Source organism: Magnolia sinica, chromosome 4 (assembly GCF_029962835.1).
Source record: "Magnolia sinica isolate HGM2019 chromosome 4, MsV1, whole genome shotgun sequence".
NCBI classification, from domain to species: Eukaryota; Viridiplantae; Streptophyta; class Magnoliopsida; order Magnoliales; family Magnoliaceae; genus Magnolia; species Magnolia sinica.
This window is the reverse complement of record NC_080576.1, coordinates 22,868,014-22,892,281: the sequence shown is the minus strand read 5'-3', so window position 1 is coordinate 22,892,281 and position 24,268 is coordinate 22,868,014. Positions and strand designations below refer to the sequence as shown.

General features: G+C 41.1%; 1 protein-coding gene across 5 annotated transcripts in view; it reads right to left on the bottom strand.

Moving 5' to 3' along the window:
* Positions 1–1,818: 1,818 nt before the first annotated feature.
* Positions 1,819–24,268, bottom strand: part of LOC131242777 (uncharacterized) — a 29,568-nt gene continuing 7,118 nt past the window's right edge. For 3 of the 5 annotated variants that reach the window (XM_058241649.1, XM_058241650.1, XM_058241646.1), the window contains one exon: positions 1,819–2,110. In XM_058241649.1, coding sequence (XP_058097632.1) covers positions 2,048–2,110 — 63 coding nt within the window. In that variant the 3' untranslated portion in view covers positions 1,819–2,047. Of the gene's footprint in view, positions 2,111–2,189; positions 2,256–11,053; positions 11,852–24,268 lie in introns of those variants that run through there. The other 2 variants (XM_058241647.1, XM_058241648.1) reach the window with 2 other exon arrangements.

Genomic DNA, 24,268 nt, shown 5'->3' with positions numbered 1-24,268 from the left:
CATTGTAGTTGATATTAACTATCTATCAGAGATCACATTTTATATAATTGTGGATTACCAAGATTATTTCTAACCCCTACAATTATGGCAAATATCACAGAGATTTTGAAAATCTTGCGGAAAATTGCTTAGACGACTTATTGCAAAAATACCACAAGATTTTTACAATCTCGGCACTTAAAAAATCGTCACAAGATTATCACAGTTTTAATGCATATACTTAAAAATTCTTAATTAAAAAAAGTATTTTTTTAATATGTTATTTTCTGCAATATTTTTTTTTCTGAAAATATCACAAGAAAACGTCAACATATAACAATAACCCAAGACCAGAATGGCAAAATCTAACTGTCAACTAAAATGAGATGAGCTCATTTTTAAGTGGCAACCAAACAGGCCTAAATGGTTTAGAACTCCACTTTGGTCAATAATAAATTTTAACATGTTTGTTGTCTTCAATAAGAATGAAGCATTGTTGGTTTCTGTACCTCCTTCTTATATAAGAGTCTTCTAGAAGATGACTATCTTGTTTTTTAATGCTAACTCTGATGGGGACATCATGCACACGCTCCCCACCCTACGCACATATTCAAGGAGGAGGCGGGTCCCACTTTCGATCTGGATCGACGACGACGACATCTTTAGAGGGCCTCACAGTTAGGGGCTGCGCTATGAGGCTTTGGAGTGGACCTGATCATCACATAGATTCTACCATCAGATCTCATGATCGTGGCCCACTAATTTAGATGATCTAGGATTTTTAGTTTTAATTACTTTTGTTATTAGAAACTTCATGAACTGTTTTGATTGCTTAGTATTTATTTGCTTTAAGTTTTGGTATTAATGCGCGCGCATGGCGCAAGGGTAAAATTGTTTTTTGGGATTTAGGGTTTTCTTATAAATAAAGCAGCCCCACGTAGGTATTGGCATGATCTTTATGAATAAAAATTCCTACATTTTCTTCTTCTCTCTTTCTTTAGGTTGAAGAATTGAATTGGGTGTGAAGCCCTCCCTTCCTCGAAGGGCTAACTACTGTGGTGCGAAGCTACATCCAATCCAAACCATCTCCATCTTCTTACACACAAATTCCATCACCCTCAACACCCCTCCCATCATCAGATTCACCTCTTTTTGCATCTAAGTTTTCTCCTACAGCAGTGCACAAGCAGATTTCAAATTCTGACCCATTTGAAGGGCCGAAACTTCGGTGAAGTACTACACACAAACCGTGCATCAGATCGACACGAAACTTGGAATGAAACCTATCCATCTCTGGCCGATCCCAACCTAGGAGGCATTTTTCGATTTTGTGGGTCTCACGCACGTGCAGACGATCCATCACGCACGTGCGTCCAGGCCCCATGGCTGTCTAGCGTGCACAACCTTCCCAAGTGGTCTCTTTCCTTCTATTTCCTTCTCTTTTGACTTTGAAAACTCCTTAATCCCAAATCCATAACCCTAAAAAGTCCCAAATCCTAATTATCCCCAATTTGCAAACTCTGGATTTTTTCTTCAAATTGAAATTTAGTGAATCTCTTGAATGGGGAATAATCCTTTGCAAGAATGGATGGTTCTTACACTCCGTTGGGCTTGTTTGGCTTGTAATTTTATTTGATCCTGCCCTAAAGTTGTGTAGGCTTGGGCCCCATAGATTCCCCTCTTTGAATGTTTGATAGTATGTAGGATGTGGAATTTTGTGATTATTTAAAATTGGTATAATCTCAAGCTTGATCTCTTGCATTACATATTTAATTTCATGTCCTGCATCAAACTCATTAAATGAAGCTGAATATGGTAAGTAAAATTGAATGGTGCAGGTACAAAAATCACAAGTCTTATTAGATAGAACATTGCATATACGGTTTTTTCTAAATGGTAATATTGCATATACAACAACGATTTTGTGATTACCTTTCCAATAAATATAATTACAATGTATGAAATGGCCAGTATGAAGGATACCATTGCATATACAATAATGATTTTGGTATTACCTTTTCAATATATATAAATACAGTTTATGTAATGGCTAGTATGGAGGCTTTCATCAGAAACGATCTGCAATCTGTGGAAACCGTTGTAGTAGCCAAGTCACTCCACTAATAGCAACCTGTATGTTCATGCAGGCAATCCTTTAAGCTTTGACTAGTATCTATACTACCTAAAAAGGTTTTTAAAAATAAAAAACAAAAAACCTGACCTGATCAGGATTTTACACCTGCTACTTTAGTTGACAAAACCACCCCTAAGGGACCCTACAAATATTCCCTCTAATCTAAGGTTAGCAAAGCCCAGATATTTCTACAAGGGAGCCCATCTGCATGTCAATCCAAGCCATTCATCAGATGGGTTCTGCTGTGTTGTCCTTGCCCAGAAATTGGACCGGTCCAATGGATGGATCAAGAACCTATGCAAGCTTTTCTAAACAGTTCTTTCGTTCATAACAACGTGGACCATTTGATGAATGGACCATACTGATTGCCGGGCAAGGGCTTTTATATGTTGAGACCCAACTAATGGACGGCTTGGATCTCACTCCGTTCACCACTTGGATCCAATGGCTTATCTTATAAACAAAGATAGCAAACCTCCTTACAAGATGCACAGGTACTTTATTCCATGTACTAGACCAAGTTTTATTATTATTATTATTTGAATTAAACTATTGAGGTTGGTGTCATCTCAAAAATAAAATAAAATAAAATAAATCTATTGAGGTATCTGACCATGCATAGGGTGCTTCATCATAAGTATGGCAAAAAATCAGGACGTTCTTATCTACAGGAGTGGTGCAGGTGTCCAATGAATGTGGAACATTGGCAAGTTTTCCAAACCATCAACGGATTTCACGTAGGCATGGTCCATTTGATGAGCAGCCTGGCCAGATATTTGGGTAAGGGCATAGATATGGTGGAACCCACTTTATGGACAGATTGTATCTCACACTTGTGGCAATTGGGCACGTGAGATAGTGTGTAGTTGTGCTCCCTTATATGCATGTGAGCTAAGCTCTTCCACTTTTAATATAACTGTCGCCACATGGCTGATCCACTCCTTTTGGCTTCTTGTTATTATGATACACAGGGACTATTTCCATTGGATTTGGGGTGTTGTTCCCCAACTGTTGATCTGACAGGATACACATCTTAAGGTGGCTGCAGCAGAGATCATAAAGATCAGAATATCCTAAACTTCAGATAAATTGCCCACAATAAAGTCGCTAAGGAGACTCCATATTCAAAGGAAAGGAGTTAAATGACCAAAGGGTTGAAATATTCTGATCTGAGAGCTTTCACGAGTATCCCCCATCTACAATGACACCCAGCATATAAAAAGTTTATATAATTGAGACACGACCATGGTTCAACTGAAATATTCATAGCGTATCCTAATAACAATCATGTCCAACTGAAATAGCACCAGTATTGTAGCAAATCTCCTCTAGCCACAAAATCCTATGATAGTTCACCAATATGTCAAGAATGATGGTGACTCCTTAACCATAGAAATGACATGGTTGTATCTTGTATGACAATCCAGACTGTGCTAATCACTAGCCAATTGTGGATGGAGCATAACTCGAGAGTTACACTGAGAAGATGAGACTAACCATCTGTTTGGCCATTGGAATTCAGGCAACTCACTATTTTATGTTTTAACCATCCATCTGATAGCCATCAACTGGATGGTTAGATTGTTGATCAGTGTAATTTTACAGATATGTTCAATCCACAATCATCATCATCTAAGCTTTATCCCAATTACTTGCAGTCAGCTACATGATCCCTGTTCTGCTTGCTTGATCTGCAATGTGCCTCACAATTTGGCTGGCCTAGATAGCCATGCATGAGTGCCATATGAGAGGAGGATTAGCCAGCACCATCTTCAAACTGGGTGTACTATAATCGGAGCTTAGCGCAACTCCTGAAACGCAAATTAGTATTCTTTTCTTGGAGATTTTCCAAGGCCATGCATTTGTACAAGGAAATCCATCAACATGCCAACCCATGTGCCATGTGGAACACATATTTGAGATCAAAGTCATCCATCAAATGGGCCCCACAATGTAGATACCCTTGCCCAAAAATTGGGCCATTCAATAGATACGGTAAGCTACATTTAAGAAAGTCTGAAAATGACAACATGAAGTTTTGTTGATCGAGTGTTGCCAAAACATGTGCATTTTACTTGTAAAAGAGAAGGGGAAAAAAAAAAGAAAAGAAAAAAAAAAGAGGGTTTAAAACTGAAAATATAAGTAGAATGTGTATGATGCACTTAAAGAAGAATTATAGTGTCCTCAATCCAAGGCTTATTACAGTATACTCAGGTGTTTTATTCGAACAATTGAGGCCAATCATTTGGTAATCCAGACCATTGGTCTATTTTGACCTACCCATAAAAGATCTCAGTTGGAAGATCCTAGCCACTCTATTTTAACCATTGGGAATTTTTAAGTTGAACTAGAAGGTTGCTGTAATTCTTTTCTTGACCATTTATTTGTAGGCTGCCAATTGAAAGGTTAGCATTTTCCTATCAAGCTGGTTTCTTGGGTGTGGTCCATCTACAGCAGTAAGTGACAAAACAGAAGGCTAAAAAACTGATTTCTTAGATGGTTTCTTTGATCTTGTTAAAAACTGGTGGCAGAGCTTTGAAATAGAAGGCCCAGCTGTATACCAATTATTGCAAAAACTCAAGTTACTAAAAGCCAAACTAAATGAGTGGAAAACGGAATTCCTAAACAATAGAAATAAGGCTGTGGAAGAACTAACCAGTGAAATTCATGAACTAGACATTAAGGAAGAAGGGGGTGGCTTAACTGAGGAAGAGTACCAAAGATGCCCGCTGTTATCTTTGGAATATTCAAAGCACTTGAAAGAAGAAGAAATCAAATGGTGTAAGAGATCAAGGGCATTGTGGTTAAAGGAAGGCAACAAGAATACAAGTTTCTTTCATATCATGGCTAGTGCAAGAGTGTGAAACAATCGGATAAGCAGTTTACAGGTTGAAGGACAGAGGGTGGAAGAGAAGAACCAAGTATGTTCCGCTATTGTGTAGTTTTATTCAAGCCTACTATCAAAAGAAGAGGGGCGAAGACCTATGTGAGATCATCTCTCATTCGAAAGCTTGTTGATTCTGGAAAGGGAGTCTCTCAAAAAGCTGGTAACGTAAGAGGAAATCAAAAGGGTTGTCGACTTAATGCAGGGGCATTTTCACACCAAGCTCGAGTGGGGTAGCTTGTGGGATGCAAGGACACACTCGGGGTGGGCGGCCCATGTGAGGCGGGCCCCACCCGTGTGAGGCAAGTGGCTCACATGAGGCGGAACCCATGTGAAGTGGGGCCCACGAGGGGGTTCAGCCGAGTCCTAACCCATGAGATGTGGGGCCTGGGCTATGAGATAAAGAGATTGATTCGCCATGCTCTATCAGTTCGAGCTTTTAGAGTAAGTGGTTAATTATCCTGCATCAAAGTGGTATCAGAGCAGGAGGTCCCGTGTTCAAAACTCCTCACCGGGGGTGATTAATGCAGGGGCATTTTCACACTGGGCTCGAGTGGGGTAGCATGTGGGATGCGGGGACACACTCGGGGTGGGCAACCTGTGTGAGGCGGGGCCCACCCATGTGAGGCAAAACCCATGTGAAGTGGGGCCCACGAGGGGGGTCCGACCGAGGTCCTAACCCATGAGATGTGGGGCTATGGGTATGAGATAAGGGGATTGATTCGTCATGCTCTATCAGTTCAAGCTTTTAGAGCAAGTGGTTAATTGTCCTGCATCACGATTCCTTACATAAAGACAAAGCCCCGGGGCTTGACGAATTCCCTTTAGCTTTCTATCAAACTTTTTGAAACATGGTAAAGAAGGATGTGTTGAGTTAGTGGAGGAATTTTGGACATCAGGGCAATTAGCAAAAGGGATGGGGGCTACCTTCATAGCTCTAGTACCGAAAAAGGATGGGGCTGAATCGTTGAAAGACTTTATACTGATTGGCCTTATTGGAAGCCCATATAAAATCTTGGCTAAGATATTAGCATCTATATTTAGATTGGTGTTAGCCTCAGTTATTTCGGAGAATCAATGAGCCTTTGTTGTGAACAGATAGATTCTAAATAGTGTTCTTTTAGCCCACAAATGCATAGATTCAAGACACAAAGAAAGGAACAAAGGTGTGGTGTGCAAACTAGATATTGAGAAGGCCTATGACCACATCGATTGGGGGGTTTTTGGAATATATGTTGAGAAGTATAGGGTGTGGAAACAAATGGATAACTTGGATGCATGGATGTTACTCTTCTACATCTTTCTAGATTTTGGTGAACGGGTCCCCAAAAGGTTACTTTAAAGCATCTAGAGGGATAAGGCAAGGGGATCCCCTCTCCTTGTTCTTGTTTGTGCTAGTTGCAGAAGCTCTAAGGAGAATGTTGGCAAAAGGACAAGAAGTGGGACTCATTCATGGTTTTAAATGAGTACATGAAGGAAGTTGGATAAAACACTTGCAATTCGTGGATGACAAAATTGTATTTTGTGATGCGGAGATATCAAAGGTGGATAACCTAAAGAAAATTTTGGGTTGCTTTCAGGCAGCATCAGGATTGAAGGTAAATGTAAGGAAAAGTGAGATGCTTGGAATCGATATGTCTAAAGAAGAGCTTTCATTGTATGCAACCACATTTGGTTGAGCAGCTGGATCATTCCCATCTATGAATTTTGGTCTTCCATTGTGTATAGGCAAATCGATTAAACACATTTGGGACAGGATCATCGAGCGATTGGAAAGGAAGCTATCTAGACAGAAAACTCACCACCTATCATTAGCTAGGAGCAGTGTTCTTAATATCGATACTATCGGCCGATATTATCGTTATCGCTGCCCATCGAGACGAAACCCATCCGATACCCTCGGAAATTTTTTTAAAAAAAAACCAAAATTATTTTTATCGTGCGATATATTGCATAATATTGCACGATTTTTTTGCGAAATTGCCGATATTAGCAATACTATCATGTTGTATCTGCAGATTTATCGGAAAAAAAAAAAGAGGGAAAATCTTTCATAAGAGGGGATTTCGGTACCTGCGTGATTGGAACCATGGGGCCACTCGATCAAGAGCTAGCGGTCTGCCAAAACTCCGGAGATTTGGGAGATTTTTTAGAAAAGTTTTAGAATTTCAGGGTTCCGGGATGACCGGAACCCTGTTTCTGTTGAGGACGCCATCTTCAGAAGCTGGGAATGAGCTGCAGCTTTGAGGAATTGGATTGGCTAGTGTACCACACACCAACTATATAGCTGGTGTATTGACGTCAGCAAGTTCTGCGGGTCCGATCACGAGGTATGTGTTATATCCTAACCGTCCATCCATTTGGCGAGCTCGTCTTAAGGCTTGAGCCGAAAATTAAGACAGATCTAAAGATCAGTTGGACCACACTGCAAAAAGGAGTGATTGAACGTCTACCATTGAAACCCTTTTGTGGGTCACAGAAGTTTCGTATCAATATGAAATTTGTTTTTCCTCTTCATCCATGTATTTGTGACCTTATTAATAGATTGGATGGAAAATAAACGTTATGGTGGGCCCTACGAATTTTTTAACGGTGAAAATCATTATCCTCGCTGCTATTTTTGGTGTGGTCCATTTGAGCTTTGGATATGATTCATTTTTTGTGTAATGCTCTAAAATGATCTCTAAAAATGGATGAACGGTGTGGATATAATAAATACATCATTGTGGGGCCATGTAACTTTGATCTCCTTTGAACCGTTCGTACAACTCGGAGCTCGAGGAGCGTTGGCGCTCGTCTTCGCACGACACGTATCTACACCATCTATATAGCCGATGTGTGGTACACCAGCCAATCTGCTTCCCAGCTTTGAGTGCCACGTGATGTATGGGTCTTATCCACACTGTCCATCCATTTTTTCATATCATTTTAGGATATAAACCCAAAAATAGGTAGATCCAAAATCAAGTGGACTATACAATGGGAATTAAACTCTTACCATTGAAAACTTCTTGGGGCCACGGAAGTTTTGGATGGAGCTGATATTTGTGTTTTCTATTCATCCAGATCTACGTAACTTTATGAATAGGTTGGATGGAAAATAAACATCACGGTGGGCCCTAGAAAAGTTTCAACGGTGAGAATCATTATCACCGCTGCTTCCTGTGGTGTGGTCCACTTGGGCCTTGGATCTTCCTCATTTTTCGGCTTATACCCTAAAATGATGCCAAAAAATGGATGGATTGTGTGGATAAGACCCATACATCACTGTGGCCAATCAAAGTTGCTACCCGTTCGAAGCTGGAGACGAGCTGTGTAGGATGCAATTTGGATACTTTTTTAATGAATGCACAGAGACGGACAAACGTCTGTCATGGGCTCTGTGGGGTTCACATTGATGTATATGTTTTATCCAGGCCGTCCATCTGTCTTTTCATATAATTTAAGGATGTTACATGAAAAACTAAGCAAATCAAAATCTCAGGTGAACCACACTGGAAAAACTGGTGAATGACCATTGAAAGTATTTTATAGGCCACAAAAGTTTTGGTTTACATTAATCTTTATATATTTCATTCGTTCAGCTTTGATTGACCTTATCAACCATTTGGATGACAAATAAACATTAAGGATCTACTTAAAGTAGGCCTTGATATATTTTTAATGGTGAATGTTCAATAATCACTGTTTCATGTGATGGCTAACTAACACTCTGTACCAGTAGCCAATAATGTATGTGTTTTATCTGCGCCATCCATCCATTTTTTCAAATCATTTAGGGCATTAGCCCAAAAATAAGGTTGATCAAAATCTCATGTGGACCACACTAAAAGAAACAGTGGTGATTGAAGGTTTCATGTTGGGCCCTAGGAAGGTTTCAACGGTGGGTGTCACTGTCCTCACCGTTTTTTGTGGTGGGGTCCACTTAGTTGTGTTTTCATACATGTTTTGATACATTTATAAATGTTATACATTATATTTGAATATAGTTGACTTAGTTCAATCAGACAGCGCATGGCTCATGACCCAATACAAAGGAAACCTATTGTTTGCACTTTTTTTAAAAGATGTTATGATTTAAAAGTGCGTATTAAATTCTTTTTTAACCATCTCTGAAGTTTCATTAAAAAATTCAACCATTTTCCCAATGTTTTCCTATGTTTCCCAAAAAGTACGATAAATTATGCGATACAAACGATATATCCTGTGCGATAACCGATATGTATCTGTATCCCAAGGGTGCGATACATTGTGCGATACCGATATTTCGAACACTGGCTAGGAGAATTACGGCAATTAAAGCGGCCTTCTCAAATCTTCCCGTATACTTTGTCTTTATATAAATGTCCAAAATCAGTGTTAAACAAGTTGGAAAAGTTAAGTCATGACTTCTTATGCCAAGGGGTAGAGGAAAAATAGAAATTTCATTTGCTAAAATGGGAAGAGGTATGTAAGCCAATAGCGGAAGGGGGAGCGGGAATCAAAGTGTTAGTTTATGAACTTAGTACTTTTGGGCAAATGGCAATGGAGGTTCGGCACAGAAGAGGGGAGACTAAGGAGGGAAGTGGTAGCATTCAAGTATGACATTTAGGGGGGAGGAGATAAAGAAATCTTCTTATTGTCATGCTTCGGGGATATGGAGAAACTAAAGTTTCAGTTAATCCACTATTCAAGCAAGGATTGGCTTTTTCACTAGGCAGGGGGAATCGCCTCTGTTTTTGGGAGGATGCATGGTGGGAGACAAATCTCTTGAGCATGATTTCCCTTCCCTGGCATCTCTATCGCCATCAAAGAACATCGTAGTCTCTGCTTGTTATTCACTTGTAGGTGGTTCTAGAGTGTGGTGCACCCCCACCCCCCTTGTAGAAGAGCTCTAACAGATAAGGAAGCGACATATTACACTTTATTACTGGATAGGCTCTGCAGTTTTCACACAATTCCATATCAGAAGGATTCGAAGGCTTCACATTCGGGCTTATTTTCAATCAAATTGTTTTATAAATTGTTATCGGATCCCAAGGAAACAAGAATTCTTCCGTGTATTCTGGCACACTATGGGGCGCCTCCTAAGGTGGCCTCCTACTAGTTGGTTGAAATCGTATCTTAACCATAGATAATCTCCAAAAAACGATATATGATTCTCCCAAATGTGTGCCTATTATGCATGGAAGATGCCAACTGCCTGTTCATTCAATAAATTTGGGCCTTCTATTTATCATGCTTCGAGGTCTCATGGGTTATGCCAAAGTTGGTGCTTGATTTACTTTGGGAGTGGCATGGAAGTGTATTACCGAAAGAGAAGAAAGTAACATGGCGGCTCGCTCTGCTAGCAATAGTCTGGAACATATGTTGGGAATTAAATCAAAGATGCTTCCTCAACAAACAAAGTTCACATGATCAAATTGCCAAGTAATAAAAAAGGAGATTCTAGAATGGGCTGCTGGAAATCAGGAAATAAACATGGAATTTGTGGCTTCTATGTTTGGACCATAGGGCTTGCATGTTCAATTTCTTCGTGATCCAACCCTTTAAGGTTGTTTGTTATGACAACCCCAAGTGCAGGGCCGTGATGTAGTAATAACTCGGTGAGACCAAGGTCGTACCCATAGGGACTTGCTTTTGTGCGATTTCTAAAATACGTTAGAACTAGAATTAGAATCTAAAATAACTACTAAAATCTGATTTAAAAGAGTAATTGTGACACAAAATATCAAAGATAAAATACTAGAGTGCCAAGGATCCACTTATAGCTTTCTTAATGTTGATTTACTTGATTTAATTGGATCACACAACTAGAATCGAAGTCCTATCCTATCCAGCCGGATAATGGAGCAGTTAAAACATCACATATATATATTCTAAAATAGATATGAACTTTCATTGAATTGGTTCCCTCGTAAAGCATCAGTGATACGATTGTAGTATATTCAAAGCATCTATCGTGCCTGAAGTCAACAATAGATCAATGGATTCTACAGATCAATCCCTCATAAAATAGGTAAAAAATATATTTAGTCTTCCTAAGCATCCAATCTGCCCGGAGTCGACAATAGATGAAAGTAAACTAGAAACACTTCTTCATTCAAATCAAATATCTATGAATTGTTCGACACATAAGCCAAATAACTTAAATCAAAGTAAAATAAACATTAAGAAGAACTACAAGCTTCACCTCTTAGCTCTCGCTTAGAGATTAGCCAAGCATAGACTTGAATGAACTAAAACTCAAATAGAAAAACATAAAACTAACTAGAACCGAAGGATTGAAGTGGATAGAGGATTCCTTAAAACACCACAACTCCTTACTCTACCCCTTCTACCCTAATTCGTACTTAAAAACTCCTAAAACATCCCTTTATACAGGCTTGATTCGCACTGTCTTCAAAACCGACTTGATTTTACGCAATTATCGCAGCTTTGATGGCATCAAGCTCCCATCGAAGAGTCCGGGTGAAATCAGGAAACTGTCCGGCAACGAACTTTCAAAATTGCATATTTTCTTGATGTCATCGAACCTCCTTCGATGAGATAGAAATTGGCTTCGATGGCATCGAAAAGTGCACAAATATGTCCAGCAAGAAAATCATATTTTTCATGATTTTTGCGATGGGATCGAAATGGCTTCGATGGCATCAACACTTTCTTTGATGGCATCAAAGGTGTCTTCGATGTCATCGAAGGATTGATTTCTGCACTTTGACTCAGTTTTCGTCCTTCCTCACTTGGTTTCCTTGGATCTTGGACTCTTGAATTCTCCAATCTTGACCTCCATAGATCCAATCTTTCTCTTGACAATTCTTTGAGCATTAAATCCATGCTTTAAGCATCCTTTTCTCCTTAGCTCTCAAAATCACCTTGTAAGAGAAAACATGTATAATTAGATCAATTAAGCACATCCATGTTCTTAAAACCAATGCATAACAAGGGGGAAATATACAATATTCACTCTCAACATTGTTTGTAAAGGAAGTTATTTAGGTTGTAAACTTGCTGCTTTTCAGCATCTATCGAATAAAATAACATTATTTCACTCTTCCCCCCAAAAAAGTGACAGAATAATGGTTTGGATTGCCAAACCATGGACCCCAATTGTTAGAATGAGAAAGAAAAAGAGAGCAAAAGGAAAGGAGGTAGCAGAGGGAAGAGGATCGGAAACTTGCCCGTCATTACACGAGGACTAGGTTTCAAGATCTTTGAGAGACTCCTCTAGAGCCTCCAGCCAATCCTCAACCCACCATTCCTTTTCCCAATCCCACCGTAGTGTCAAAAGCTTAAATGGGGATTTTGTATGGGAATAGGGCTCTCGCAAGATATCTGTTCCCAGCTTTAATAACAGGTATTATTCTAACCCAACCCTGGCTGGGAGTGATGGAGCTGTGGACGATGGATCTATCATCTACTATGGGTGTCGCTCTACCCGAAGACAATCCATTAGTCAAGAGCTGCAACCTCGGCAAAGAAGTGGTCTACAATGTGGTTGAAGAAGAGGTATAAGCAAAGGACCTATCAGAACCCCATCAGTCCTTTACGGGTTCTCCCTACGCTGTATGTAGCAAACTTTCCGAAAGAATGGATGGAAATCCACTTCCAGAGGGCGTTTCGAAAATTTGGTATAGTAAGGGAGGTTGTGATTCCCAAGGAGAAAGGGACAGGTATCTACAGGGAATTTGCATTTGTAAGGTTTAATTTTGAGACAGAGGTGCCCTCTATTGTGGCTAAAATGACAAGTCAAAAGTTCTACAGGAAGGAGATTCTGGTGAATGTGGCTCATTTTGGGCCGGCCAAAACAAATCTTGAAATGTTAAAGGATGTAGTTTCGCCTCCTCGTTGGTCGTTGCACCGTGTTTATTTTGCTACCTCCCCACCTAGGTTGGAGGAAGGGGTTTCTGGTTCCTTAGCTCACCCTGGGAGATCTTTCAAGGAAGCCTTGCTGGAAGAGGACCTTTTTACTCCCTCAGTTGTTATCGCCTCAGTTGCAGTGCTACAACCGCCGGGTCCTAGCCTTAAACCCATTGCGCATACTTCCTCTATATCTCCACCCCCCTCCCTTCTGTGCTTGCGACATCTGTGCCCCATCCATCCCCTCCATCAACCACTTGATGTCCTGTTTCTCCTTACCCAATCTTTGTCCGTGAGCTTGATCTTCCAGGGAACATCCCCTCCTTTAGAGTTTCAGAGTCTATCATCCTTAGAGAGAAGTATTTCAAATGGTATGTGGTGGTCTCCATTCACCGAGAACTTCCATCCAAGATCTCCTCCTATGGTTTCAATTCTTTTGTTCTTTTGGTCTTGACAATGTTGTCATATGGCCTTTGTCGAAAGATTGTTTGGTTTTCCTTGTTTCCAGGTGTTGATATCGACTAGGTAACCTCCATCGGTAAGCTCCACAAAGTGGGGCTTATGAAGGAGATTTGTAAGCTGTTAGAATAGTCGCCCCTTGGGTATGAGATTGCTTGGTTGGGTCCATACTCCCACTCCGATGGTAGACTCTTGGGAGTTTCAACACCTGGTTGAGGGTTCAAATACCCATAGGTGGTGAAATCCCACCATCGCATGTGTGTGGTGGTGTGTGTGCATGTGTAAAAAAATAAAATAAAAAAAATAAAATAAAATAAAAAAAGGAGAGAGACTGCCTGGTTTGTCTTCAATAATGTTCTAGTCAAACTTTGGTTTATGGACTTCTTCGCCACCTTGGGGTCTTGTTGGGGGCACTAGTTCAGATTGATCGTGCGCAGTGTTGTCAAATGCGATCGCATATTCACATATTATGGAAGAGATCGCATATGCCATCGACCATGGCAAGTATGCCGTGGCATACTTTTATATGCAATCGCATATGCGAGCATGCAAATGGCCCAATGGTTAGAAGTATGACTGTTGAGACTATTTATTTTTATTTTTTTGCAATTTCAGCCACTTTCGCCTACAAATAGGCACTTAAATCCCTCACATTTTCACTATTGATCTCCACTCTAAAGCTTACGATCTCTCACTCTCTCTTTCACTCTCTCTCTTAATCTAATCTCTCTACAAGACTACATTAAGTTATCAAGTTATCCATTTATCAACAAAATTTCTATGTTTGAACCTTTTTAATAATTAATTTTCTCTTAATGTAGCTTGTTGATTGTTTTTTAAAATTTATGTAAATATAATATAAGTAATTAAATATATAACGTAATAAAACACTCAAAACTACAATGAAATAAGTTATCCAATCACTTTGGCAAGTTTTCCCTAATTTTTAGAATTTTTTTCAATATTTTCCTTTTTTATTTTTTTATTTTTCAAAAAACAAAATATGCGATCGCATATGCAATCGCGAACAGCATATGTTGATCACATATGCTATTTGACAACATTGATCGTGCAACTGAGATGTGGGAGAATCTCCGCTCGGTCCGGCTGCTCATGATACTCCTCCTTCCCTCCTCATCAAGGTGGGACTTCAATCTCTTGAGATCTTGGTTAGTCGTGATTGTTCGGATAGTGCGAGTGAGGGTCTTCCGTCTAGCCAGCCGCCGCCTCCAGTGCCCCCCGATCTGCCCCAAGCTTTAGCTTTGCCTTCCATGGACGACGGATCTCCGAGCTCAATGTCCTATGGACCAACAGAGGACGAGACTTGGGCATGTGAAAGTTTTGATCACGCGTGCCAAATAACTGGTAGTCTGGATGAAGGACACATACCCCAGGCCCTGAGTAAATGACCTACACTCTTGACAAGTGTTCTCGAAAGCCTGGAGGATTTTTTCTACAATTGCTGGCCTTCTCGCGAGATATTGACATCCATCTCGTCTGGCGATATCTTACATGTTGATATTTCGAGCGGGATTAATTCAAAAATCTTGATGCAGTCATAACACTTTAATGTTGGCCCTTCTCGAGAAGATTTGGGGGCTACCTTGACTGATGAGCAAAGGACGTGTCAGTTGACTAAGCTGGCTTTAGGCCCCATAATGGCATATCGGGACACGTGGACGATCCCTACCAATTTCTAGCCGTCTCCACCAGCAGTTTCGAACACGTGGCAAGTCGAGACACGGGCAATCAACAATGCTTTGGTTGTTGTCTCCGGCTCTTATGGAATCGACGTTTCTCGATCTCTGAGACCTGCAGTAACGGCTGATCTGTTGGAGAAGGAAAAGGACCCCATTGAGGGATCGAGTTCAAAAGTAGAAAATTGGCACGAGCTCCTGACGAGGCCCCAATCCATGCCTATCGTTGATACGATCGAGCAAGTCGAACCAAGGAGGATCCAAGATCAGGTCTCAGGTGAATACAATCGACTAACCCTAGAGAAGTCTAATTTGAGTGGGGATTCACATTCTGGTTGTACAACAAGTCTTCCCTCTATTTTTGTTAGGTCAATGTGCGGTTCTCAGCACGTCGGTCTATCCTTAGCTCAATGTCATGAAAATAGTGCCACCCCCACCCCTACGTCCCATCTCTCAACCTCCACTGACCCTTTCGAATCTATTTGATCCTTTGCATGTGGATGAGGATAGTTCCATGGCTTTAGTTCCAGCATAACAGAATTTGCTTCTTCATCTTCAAGAGGACGAAGATCTAGCATGGTTATCTGCTGCGGAAGTTCTTGTCATTTCTCCCATTCGGGCTTTCTTTAACCCCAGGGGTCATCTGTAACACCCCGGACTTTTCAGTACTCGGGTGTAACATAGAAATCTAAATTAATTTAAACGTGTGTGGGGATAGTACATGTAACTTACATTAAACACCTCCATCCAGCGATTCACAATCTGTCCATCTTGCCCATTTGATTCAGACTATGGCAACCCACAATGTATTTGCAAGGCCTGAGATCAATTCACCTTGAATTGACCATTGATTTTTCAATACATGATTATATCAGCGACGATTATTCGACCCACAATCTAAATCCACCCGCTGAGGCAGGTGATAATGTACCTAAGAACCCCATATCAATCCAAGTACAAAGGCAAACCAATCTCTCTATGTTGGTCCTAAATTGACTTGAACAATTTTCATCCTAACCATGGAATAAGTCCAACTAGGCAACCAATATCGAGATCAACTTATAAACTTAACTATGCATAAATCAAACCATTCATTTTAATATCGGGACTTGGATCTTCCGATCCACCGTCCATCAAGCCCACCACATCCCATAAAATGAACCACCACTTGATTGCACTAATCAAACAATATAAGTGTTAAATCGAACACTAAAGTCCACTTGGATAGTTATTAAGACTACTCGGAACGTTGATAAATAATTTCGAATCAACCCAACCATTGATTTGTAGAGCAAACATGGCAATTAATCATACATCGTAGGTCCCAAAACTTGGATCATCAAATCCTTCATCTATTGGGCCTACAACACTTTGTCCATTGATATGCAACTTGATCATACTAATGGAACCATCTAAGCTTAAAGATTTAATGTCGAAGTTCATATAAATTAGCCTAGGGACCCTACATCCATGCAGAATCAAATTAAGGTCATCCAACCACTAAGTCGATGGAAATCCATAAATATGAACTCAATCAATTGAGTATGGCCCACCTAAGCCATGATCCGCCTCAATACTGGTCAGATTTCCTATTAGGAGTCTCTCGACAATTAATACGCAACTTTGGAATGATCCTACCAATAGATTCACAGGAATCCACAATTAAAGCTACAAATTTAGAGGTATGGCCCACCTGATCTTTTGATCTGCCCAACCTTTTGTTAGAGACCTTGATTAGGGCCTCCAAAGGGAATGAACGGAGTAGATTTGTCAAAACATCTCTGTGGACCCCACAATTCGGGTGTGTCCAAAAATCATGCGTGCACCCACAGTGCACCAAACCAATGGCTTGGTCAATCAGGTGGTTGACCCGATACATTTTGAAAAAAAAGAGATTTTCTCTCCCTCCATTTCCGCCCAACAACACACGAACGGACGAAGTCCGTTGTCTTGACCAGTGGACCACCATCATGGTAGATCAGACCGTCCATCATGTGACGACGGGAGTTTCGACCAAAACCTAATCTATATCTCGCCTAGTGGCTCGTTCACATGCACACAAACACGAGCGGAATTCAAACGAACAACGTTCCTTTCTGATCAGCTGTAGCCCATCATTCGTTTACGTTTGGAAGATCCAAACCATCCATATTGTAGAACTCTCAATCCGAACAGAAAACAACTCCCTTTGCACGTTGAAACACGGGTACGTGTTCACGAATCCAAGCACAAACAGAGGTAGTGTGCTCCATTTTTCTGAGAATGGAAAATGTTCTTCTTGCCACGCTGGCAATCCGAGTTGGGATTTTTTGCATCATCTCAACCCTTCAGTTAGGAAAATCCTAGCCTTCCGATTGTTTCCTTTTAGGGTTCTTTTCTTTAACTAGAACAATAGGTGGAAAGAATCTTTCCGTTAAAGGGAAGAACCGATCCCAACCGCTAGGATGTTTCTAGAAGGCGCTCCGAAAGCATCAGGAGCGTCCGTTTTAGGGCAAGCAATGCCCCTATCTTGTGGAATGAAAAGACTCCGCGAGAAATCCTCCTTCGTGTGAGAATTTACACGGCTGAAAATACCGTCACACATCACTCATATTGGAATGTTGTGATGAATGGTGGGTCCCACAATGATCATAGGGCCAATCCAGACCATCCAGGTGCATTGGATCAAGAGATCGACCATCCGAAAGTGATCCACCATTAACGGCTAGATCATCTTCTCCGTCTAGCCAAAAAACCCACCACCTGGTTGGGGGGCACTTACGCTGATCTAAAGCGTACATTTAGTGGGTTATAGTGCCAAAAGTTCATTTATAATCTCGGATTATATCCATGCAAACAATTTTTAAAAATATCAACAACAATGTCTCCTTGCCAATTGAGATTAGTGGACGAAACTGTAACTAATCGGCTGATTAAGAGCTGATCCTTCTAGGCTCCCATAAGGCTATAATAGCCTCTTTCCTTTTAGGGCAACATTTTCCAAAAGAGGAAAGCGAGAAAAGAAAGAGAGAGAAAAGAGCGTCGTTGCCGCAACTAGCGAGTCGACTCGGTTCGAGTCGTGGTGAATGTGGGCTAAGTCCCAACTTATCTGGATGTGCGGAGAGAGTCAAGGAGAGAGGAAGAAGGGAGAATGGAAGAGGAGATCGAAAGAGCTGCTGCCTTCTTGGCCGAGTCAGGGCTGTTACTATCGTGCTGCATCGAGGCTAGACTGAGTTCGGTCCAAGATGGGTGCGGATCTGGCTTGAGTTCGAACTTCACAAAAAGTCCAAAGAAAGAGAGAGAGAGAGAGAGAGAGAGAGAGAGAGAGAGAGAGAGAGAGAGGGCGCCGTTTTGGTGCCGCACAAGGTTAAGTCGACTCGGTTAGAGTCGTTGCGAGTCGAGCCAAGCCGTGTTTAGTCCAGTTGCTGGACATGAATTGCAGAAGGGAGAAGATGGAGAGAAAGTAGAGATTAGAAAGAAGAAAGGAAGAATAGAGGGAGGGGGAGTTGGGCGATGCTGCATTGAGCTGCCGAGTTGACTGGATTCAATTTGCTGGACGTCGAGTCGGGGCAAGTTCGGGTCAAGTATTGCTGAGTTTGGACCGAGCCCAGGGCTCCAATAGATCCAGAGAAGAATTAAAAGTAGAAAGAAAGGAAGGAAGAAAAAGGTATAAGGGGGAAAGAAGGGAGAAGAAAGAGGAAGAAAGAGAGTTATGGACTCCCAAGTGCTACCGAGTTGACTCACTGAATTCCATCGAGTCGAGCTTTATTGGACGTGGGTTAAAAGGATACATGAAAGAGGAAGAGAGAGTTTGGGCTGACTCGCTGCCGAGTCAGCTGGGTCGAGTTGGGCGTGGGCCTGACTTGGGTTTGGGCCTTGTGAGACTCTAGAGAGAGTAGAGGGAAGAAGGAGAGAAAGGAAGGAGTTTACACCAAGTTTGACTCAGTTGATTCGAACTGAGTTGACTCGATGAGTCTACACTGAGTTCGACCGGGTTACGAACCAAAACATATTCAAATCCAATTCACTGAATTGCAGACTTAATCCTAAAGTACTTGCACACATACTTACAAGCGATCCTTTTTGGAAGGTGAGGATTACCTTCAAGCTTTTTCTACATCTTAATAGTTAGCTTGTTTATTCATCGTCATTTATTTATCTTATTGATTGCTTAATGTAGTTCATTGCTCTAATTGATTTTGATTTCCTTATAATTGATTGATGAATTGGATTTAAATTCATATATTTGAACATGCTATGGATTACAAATATTTATATTATACTTTAAGATAAGTACCTTAAATGTGTAATTGCTATCGATGTTGTTCGTGGCTTATTTTGTCACTTGAGGTTACTTGATGGTGTTTTAGGAGATCCTTGAACTAGTGGCCATCTGTGAAATGGATTAAATAAATTTACGTTGTGGACTTACTGCCTTGTGGATCATTTGTGCCTATGTGGCTTTTGGGAAATAATCCCTTCTTATCGCACCATTAAATGGAATATTTGGCTCTTGCGGCTTTTATGGTATAATCACCCTGTGTGGCTTTGATGGAATTTATTCGTACAACTTTGCGATGGTAAGTTCCACTTCTTGAACAACGATTGGCCACAAGTTGAAGAGATCACCTTTAAAACATAATATTTGTTAGATTCCCCTGAGTTGAAAATGGTGATATGGAATATTATGTTGGGTTGTTGGCCTATGTTGAGTGACGAACCCATATAGTGCCTTTAAGTTTTCATAAATTTAATGGTTGCAATTGGAATAATAATGATTGGGCTAATCATGCATCTCATGGCATGTGGACTTTATCGGGTGGTCGATACAAGACGCAGGGTTTTCTTGGGTCCCTACGGGCTGTACCATAGAGTATTTTACCTGGTGATCCTAAGTTTTCAGTGCGTGCATTCGACTACCATGGGTTGTCCTTTTTGCATGGACTTTTCCGGGTGTCTAATTTTCCTTGGACGTATCATAGAGTAATCTTCCAAGAAGCTAGGTCACCTTGGGTGTCCCCGTTGCATGGTCTTTTCTGGGTAACTAGTGACCTTAGGGCGTACCTTTGAGTACTTTTCCGGGTGGCTAGTTCTCCTTGGGCGGCCTTTTTGCCAGCTGGATGTGCATCCCCAGGTCTGTGAGCATGTGCATGCATTCATGCATTTAAACAAGAATATCTTTGTGGAATTTATTCAATGTATGCGTATCTGATGAACTTTGTCTCATTATATTGATGATTATTCTGAAATGTTCATTATAGACTGTTCCTGATCAACTATGCTTAATTATCTTGATGTTTCGATAAATTTTGGGGGTTATACCTCACCGCGATAGCCATTGACGCTATCAAACCATATTCAGCGTGCAGGAGACAGATGATGTGCATGCCGGTGTTCATGTGGAATAGTATTAGTCAGATGATCTCGTAACTCTCTATTGTTAATTCATTTTTATTTAATTTGTACTATCATGTATCTTAAAAACTTAAGACATTGGTCTGTATATGTTTTCGGGTAGTCACTTGAATATTTGGTTGTGTATATTTGGACTCCCTCTTATATTTGATTTGTTTCTATTCCGTTAAATTGCTAACTCTGATAAAGAAAAAAAAAATGTACATGAGATTTGGGCTATCTTTAAAGGTTAACACTCAGGTTTTTGGAAAACGAGTAGTGTACTCGAGTTTCAGGAACCAGGGTGTTACATGATCAGAGTGTGGATTCCCCTCCCTCCATCCCTGCAGAGACTTTGGAAGGTCTTCTTGAAGTCATTAAGAAGAAAAGATGGGTGAGGGACGCAGTTGGCCATGTTGGGAGATCGTTGGGAGTGGTGTTCAAGGATAATGATGAAGAATATATTGCTCTTTTAAAACTCATGGCAGAAAGAGGCCTAAAGATTCAATTTGAATGATTTATGGGGGGAGGAGTGCCTGTTAAAAGCACTCAGCAGAACAGGGAGTTGTTGAATTTGGGGATTTTGCCTCCGAGACTCCTAGAAGCTATTCTTAGAAGTGAGAGGAAGGGGAGGAGTTCGCAGAGCGATCAATGAAGATATTATCTTGGAATGTGCGAGGTTTGGGTTGCCCTCAAAAGCAAGCCTAAGTTAAGGAAATGTGTTTTCGTTCCAAAGCTAATATTTTTGTTTTGCAGGAAACTAAGTTGAGCTCTGTCGATAGAGGTATCGTCAACTCCCTGTGTAGGAAGAAAGGTAAGGATTGGTTGGCCCTTGACTCGATGGGGTCTACTAGTGGTATCCTTCTTATGTGGGATACATCCAATTGCTCTTTGGAAGACTATTGGATAAGCCAATTCTTCATCAATGTGATTTTCCGCGAGTTTGCCCCCCCTCCCCCCCCCCCCCGGACAGAACTTTCGTCTGTCCCTGATAGATGGAACCTCTCGTGGGTGGTGGGGGGAGATTTTAATGTTATATGACTTTTAAAAATTAAATGGCGCTAGAATTTCTTCGTCAATGCTAGCCTTTTCTAATTGGGTGGGCATACATGGATTGGTGGATCTGCCCGTGGGGAGCGTCAAGTTCTCTTGGTCTAACGGACAATCACCCCCTGTTATGTCCCTCCTTGATAGATTCTTAGTCTCCCCAGAGTGGATCCACTGATTTTCCTTTGCTCGCCAAAGAGGACTGTCGAGACTGATTTCCAATTATTGCTCGATTTTGCTTGAAACTGAAGAGATTAATTGGGGCCCCAAACCCTTTCGCTTTGAGTTGACTTGGTTGGAAGTTTAGGGATTCAGGAAGCTAATTGGCCAGTGGTGGAATTCTCTCCATTTTGAAGGGCGACCTGGCTTCTCTCTGTTGAAAAAACTTTAAGGTTAAAAAAATTACCTAAAGCTATGGCACAAAGAGGTGTTTGGCCAGAAAGAAGTAGAGATGGAGAAATTACTTAATGATATTCGTGAGGAAGCGGGTCAGATATTCGAGGATGACATTGAATTAAGGAATTCCTTGTCGGTTGACTACTGTGCCAGACTCAAAGAAGAAGATATTAAATGGCGCCAGCAGTCTAGGGCCACTTGGTTAAAGGACGGAGGTCAGAACACTAAGTTTTTTCATAGTATGGCTAATGGTAGGCCAGATCGAATTCCAAGATCCTATCTTCGGATCAAGTGACTCGTCCTCGTATTGATAACCTTCCATTTCGTTCCTTGGAAGCAGCAGATATTGCACTATTGGGAAAAAAAAGAAGAAGAGGAAATTGAAGAAATTAAAGAGACAATTTAGAGTCTAGGTAGATAAAGCCCCTGGCCCAGATGGTTTCCCAATTGCCTTTTTTTAATCATTTTGGGATTTATTAAAGGAAGATCTCATTGCTTTTGTGTTGGATTTCTTTGAGAATAATAGGTTGGCCGCAAAATTAGATAGTACATTCTTAGCTTTAATTCCTAAAATCAAAGGTGCATAGGAGATTAAGGATTTTCGTCTGATCAGTCTGCTGGGTAGCCCATACAAAATTGCCTCGAAAATTTTGAGTCAAAGGCTCTCGCAGGTAATCCCCTCTATCATTTCTCCCTTCTAATTTGCTTTTGTAGATAATTGATCTTGGATTGTGTTTTGATTGCTAATGTATATATTCACTCATGTGCTCGTGCCAACAAGGAGGGTATCATATGTAAGTTGGACCTTCAGAAAGCGTATGATCACATAGACTAGAGCTTCTAGGATTACATGTTGGATAGAATGGGGTTGAGTCTCAAATGGAGGACGTGGATCAAAGTGTGTATCCTCATACCTTCAAGAGCGATTCGGCAAGGTGACCCTTTATCGCCTTTTTCTTTTTGTCATTGTTTCCGAAGCGCTTAGTGGGATATTGTTGAGGGGTCAAAACGTGGGTTTGTTTTCTAGGTTCTCAATAGAAAACTTCCAATTCCCAATTACGCTCCTTCAGTTTACTGATGATACTCTCCTTTTCTGTGAAGCAAATGACAGGATGGTAACTTTTCTTGGGATGACTATTTGTTGGTTTGAAGTGGTCTCAGAGTTGAGACTTAATATATTGAAAAGTGAAGTCTTTGGGATCAATCTCCCGATTGAGGTAACTATATCCTTAGCCTCTTCTATTGATGCAAGGTAAGCTCCCTTCCCACCCTGTATCTTGGTCTACCCTTATGTATCGGCAAACCCCTATTATCTATATGGGATAGATTGATAGAAAGAATGGAGAGCAAATTGTCATCCTGGAAGCTGAATCTCCTATCCTTGGGAGGTCGGTTGAATCTGGTTAAGGCATCCATTCCCAACACGCCTACTTATCTCCCATCCCTGTTCCATTGCCCCAAATCGGTCACAAGAAAAATCGACAAAATCCGCAGACAGTTTTTGTGGCAATCTGGAGAAAAGGGTGGCAAGTTTCCTTTGCTTAGGTGGAGTGCAATCTATAATCCTTACTCTGATGGAGGGGCTAACATTAGAAACCTGGAAAGCATGAATATTGCTCTCCTTAGCAAATGGGTCTGGAGATTTTCCAATGAAAAAGATAGTCTTTGGAGACAGATTGTTGCTGCCAAATACAGCCTATCTCCTCGGGTTGGTGGACTACGCAATCCTCCTTGTACCATGCTTTTTTCGTTTGGAAAGGGATTGCTAGAATAGCCTCGCTGGTCTTTCAAAGATGCAATTTTTCTATGGGCGATGGGGCGAATATCAAATTCTGGTTGGATTGTTGGGATGGCAATTCCACATTAGCTTACTCATTCCCTAGCCTGTTTGCAGCTTCCTCTAACCCAAATGCTTTGATTAGAGATTGCTATCAGATTATTGATGGGACCGGGGTGTGGATCGCCCCAACCAAACGTAGATTGTCTGACTCTCAAATCCAAGAGCTGGCTCAACTTATTTCCCATTTTCAATTTCTTGCCCCTTCTCCATAAGAGGAGGATGGTACCAGATGGTCTCTTGCGGGTTCGGGGTTCTTCTCCATCAAATCCTTCCACAAGTCCATCTCTATGCTAGATATTTCTTCCTCCTCGTCTCATACGGCTCCGCTATGGTCCTATGGTGCTCCCCCTAAGGGCGTATCTGGCTGGGCGCATTAGAGTGGAGTAGATGGGATGGAATACGATTTAAGGTAATCGATGGACTGTCGGTAGCTGTCCATTGATTCCATCAGATTGCAATAGTCAAGGATGGGGAAGGAAGCGTGTTTGGATGGGTCATGGGATTGAGTAATGCTCCAGTGATAAACGATGGTAGTGTTTGGAAAATGCACTATTTATTGGTACTCCCATGCGGACGGCAATAGCTCGCTTTGAAAGGAATCGATCCAAATAAAAGATAGA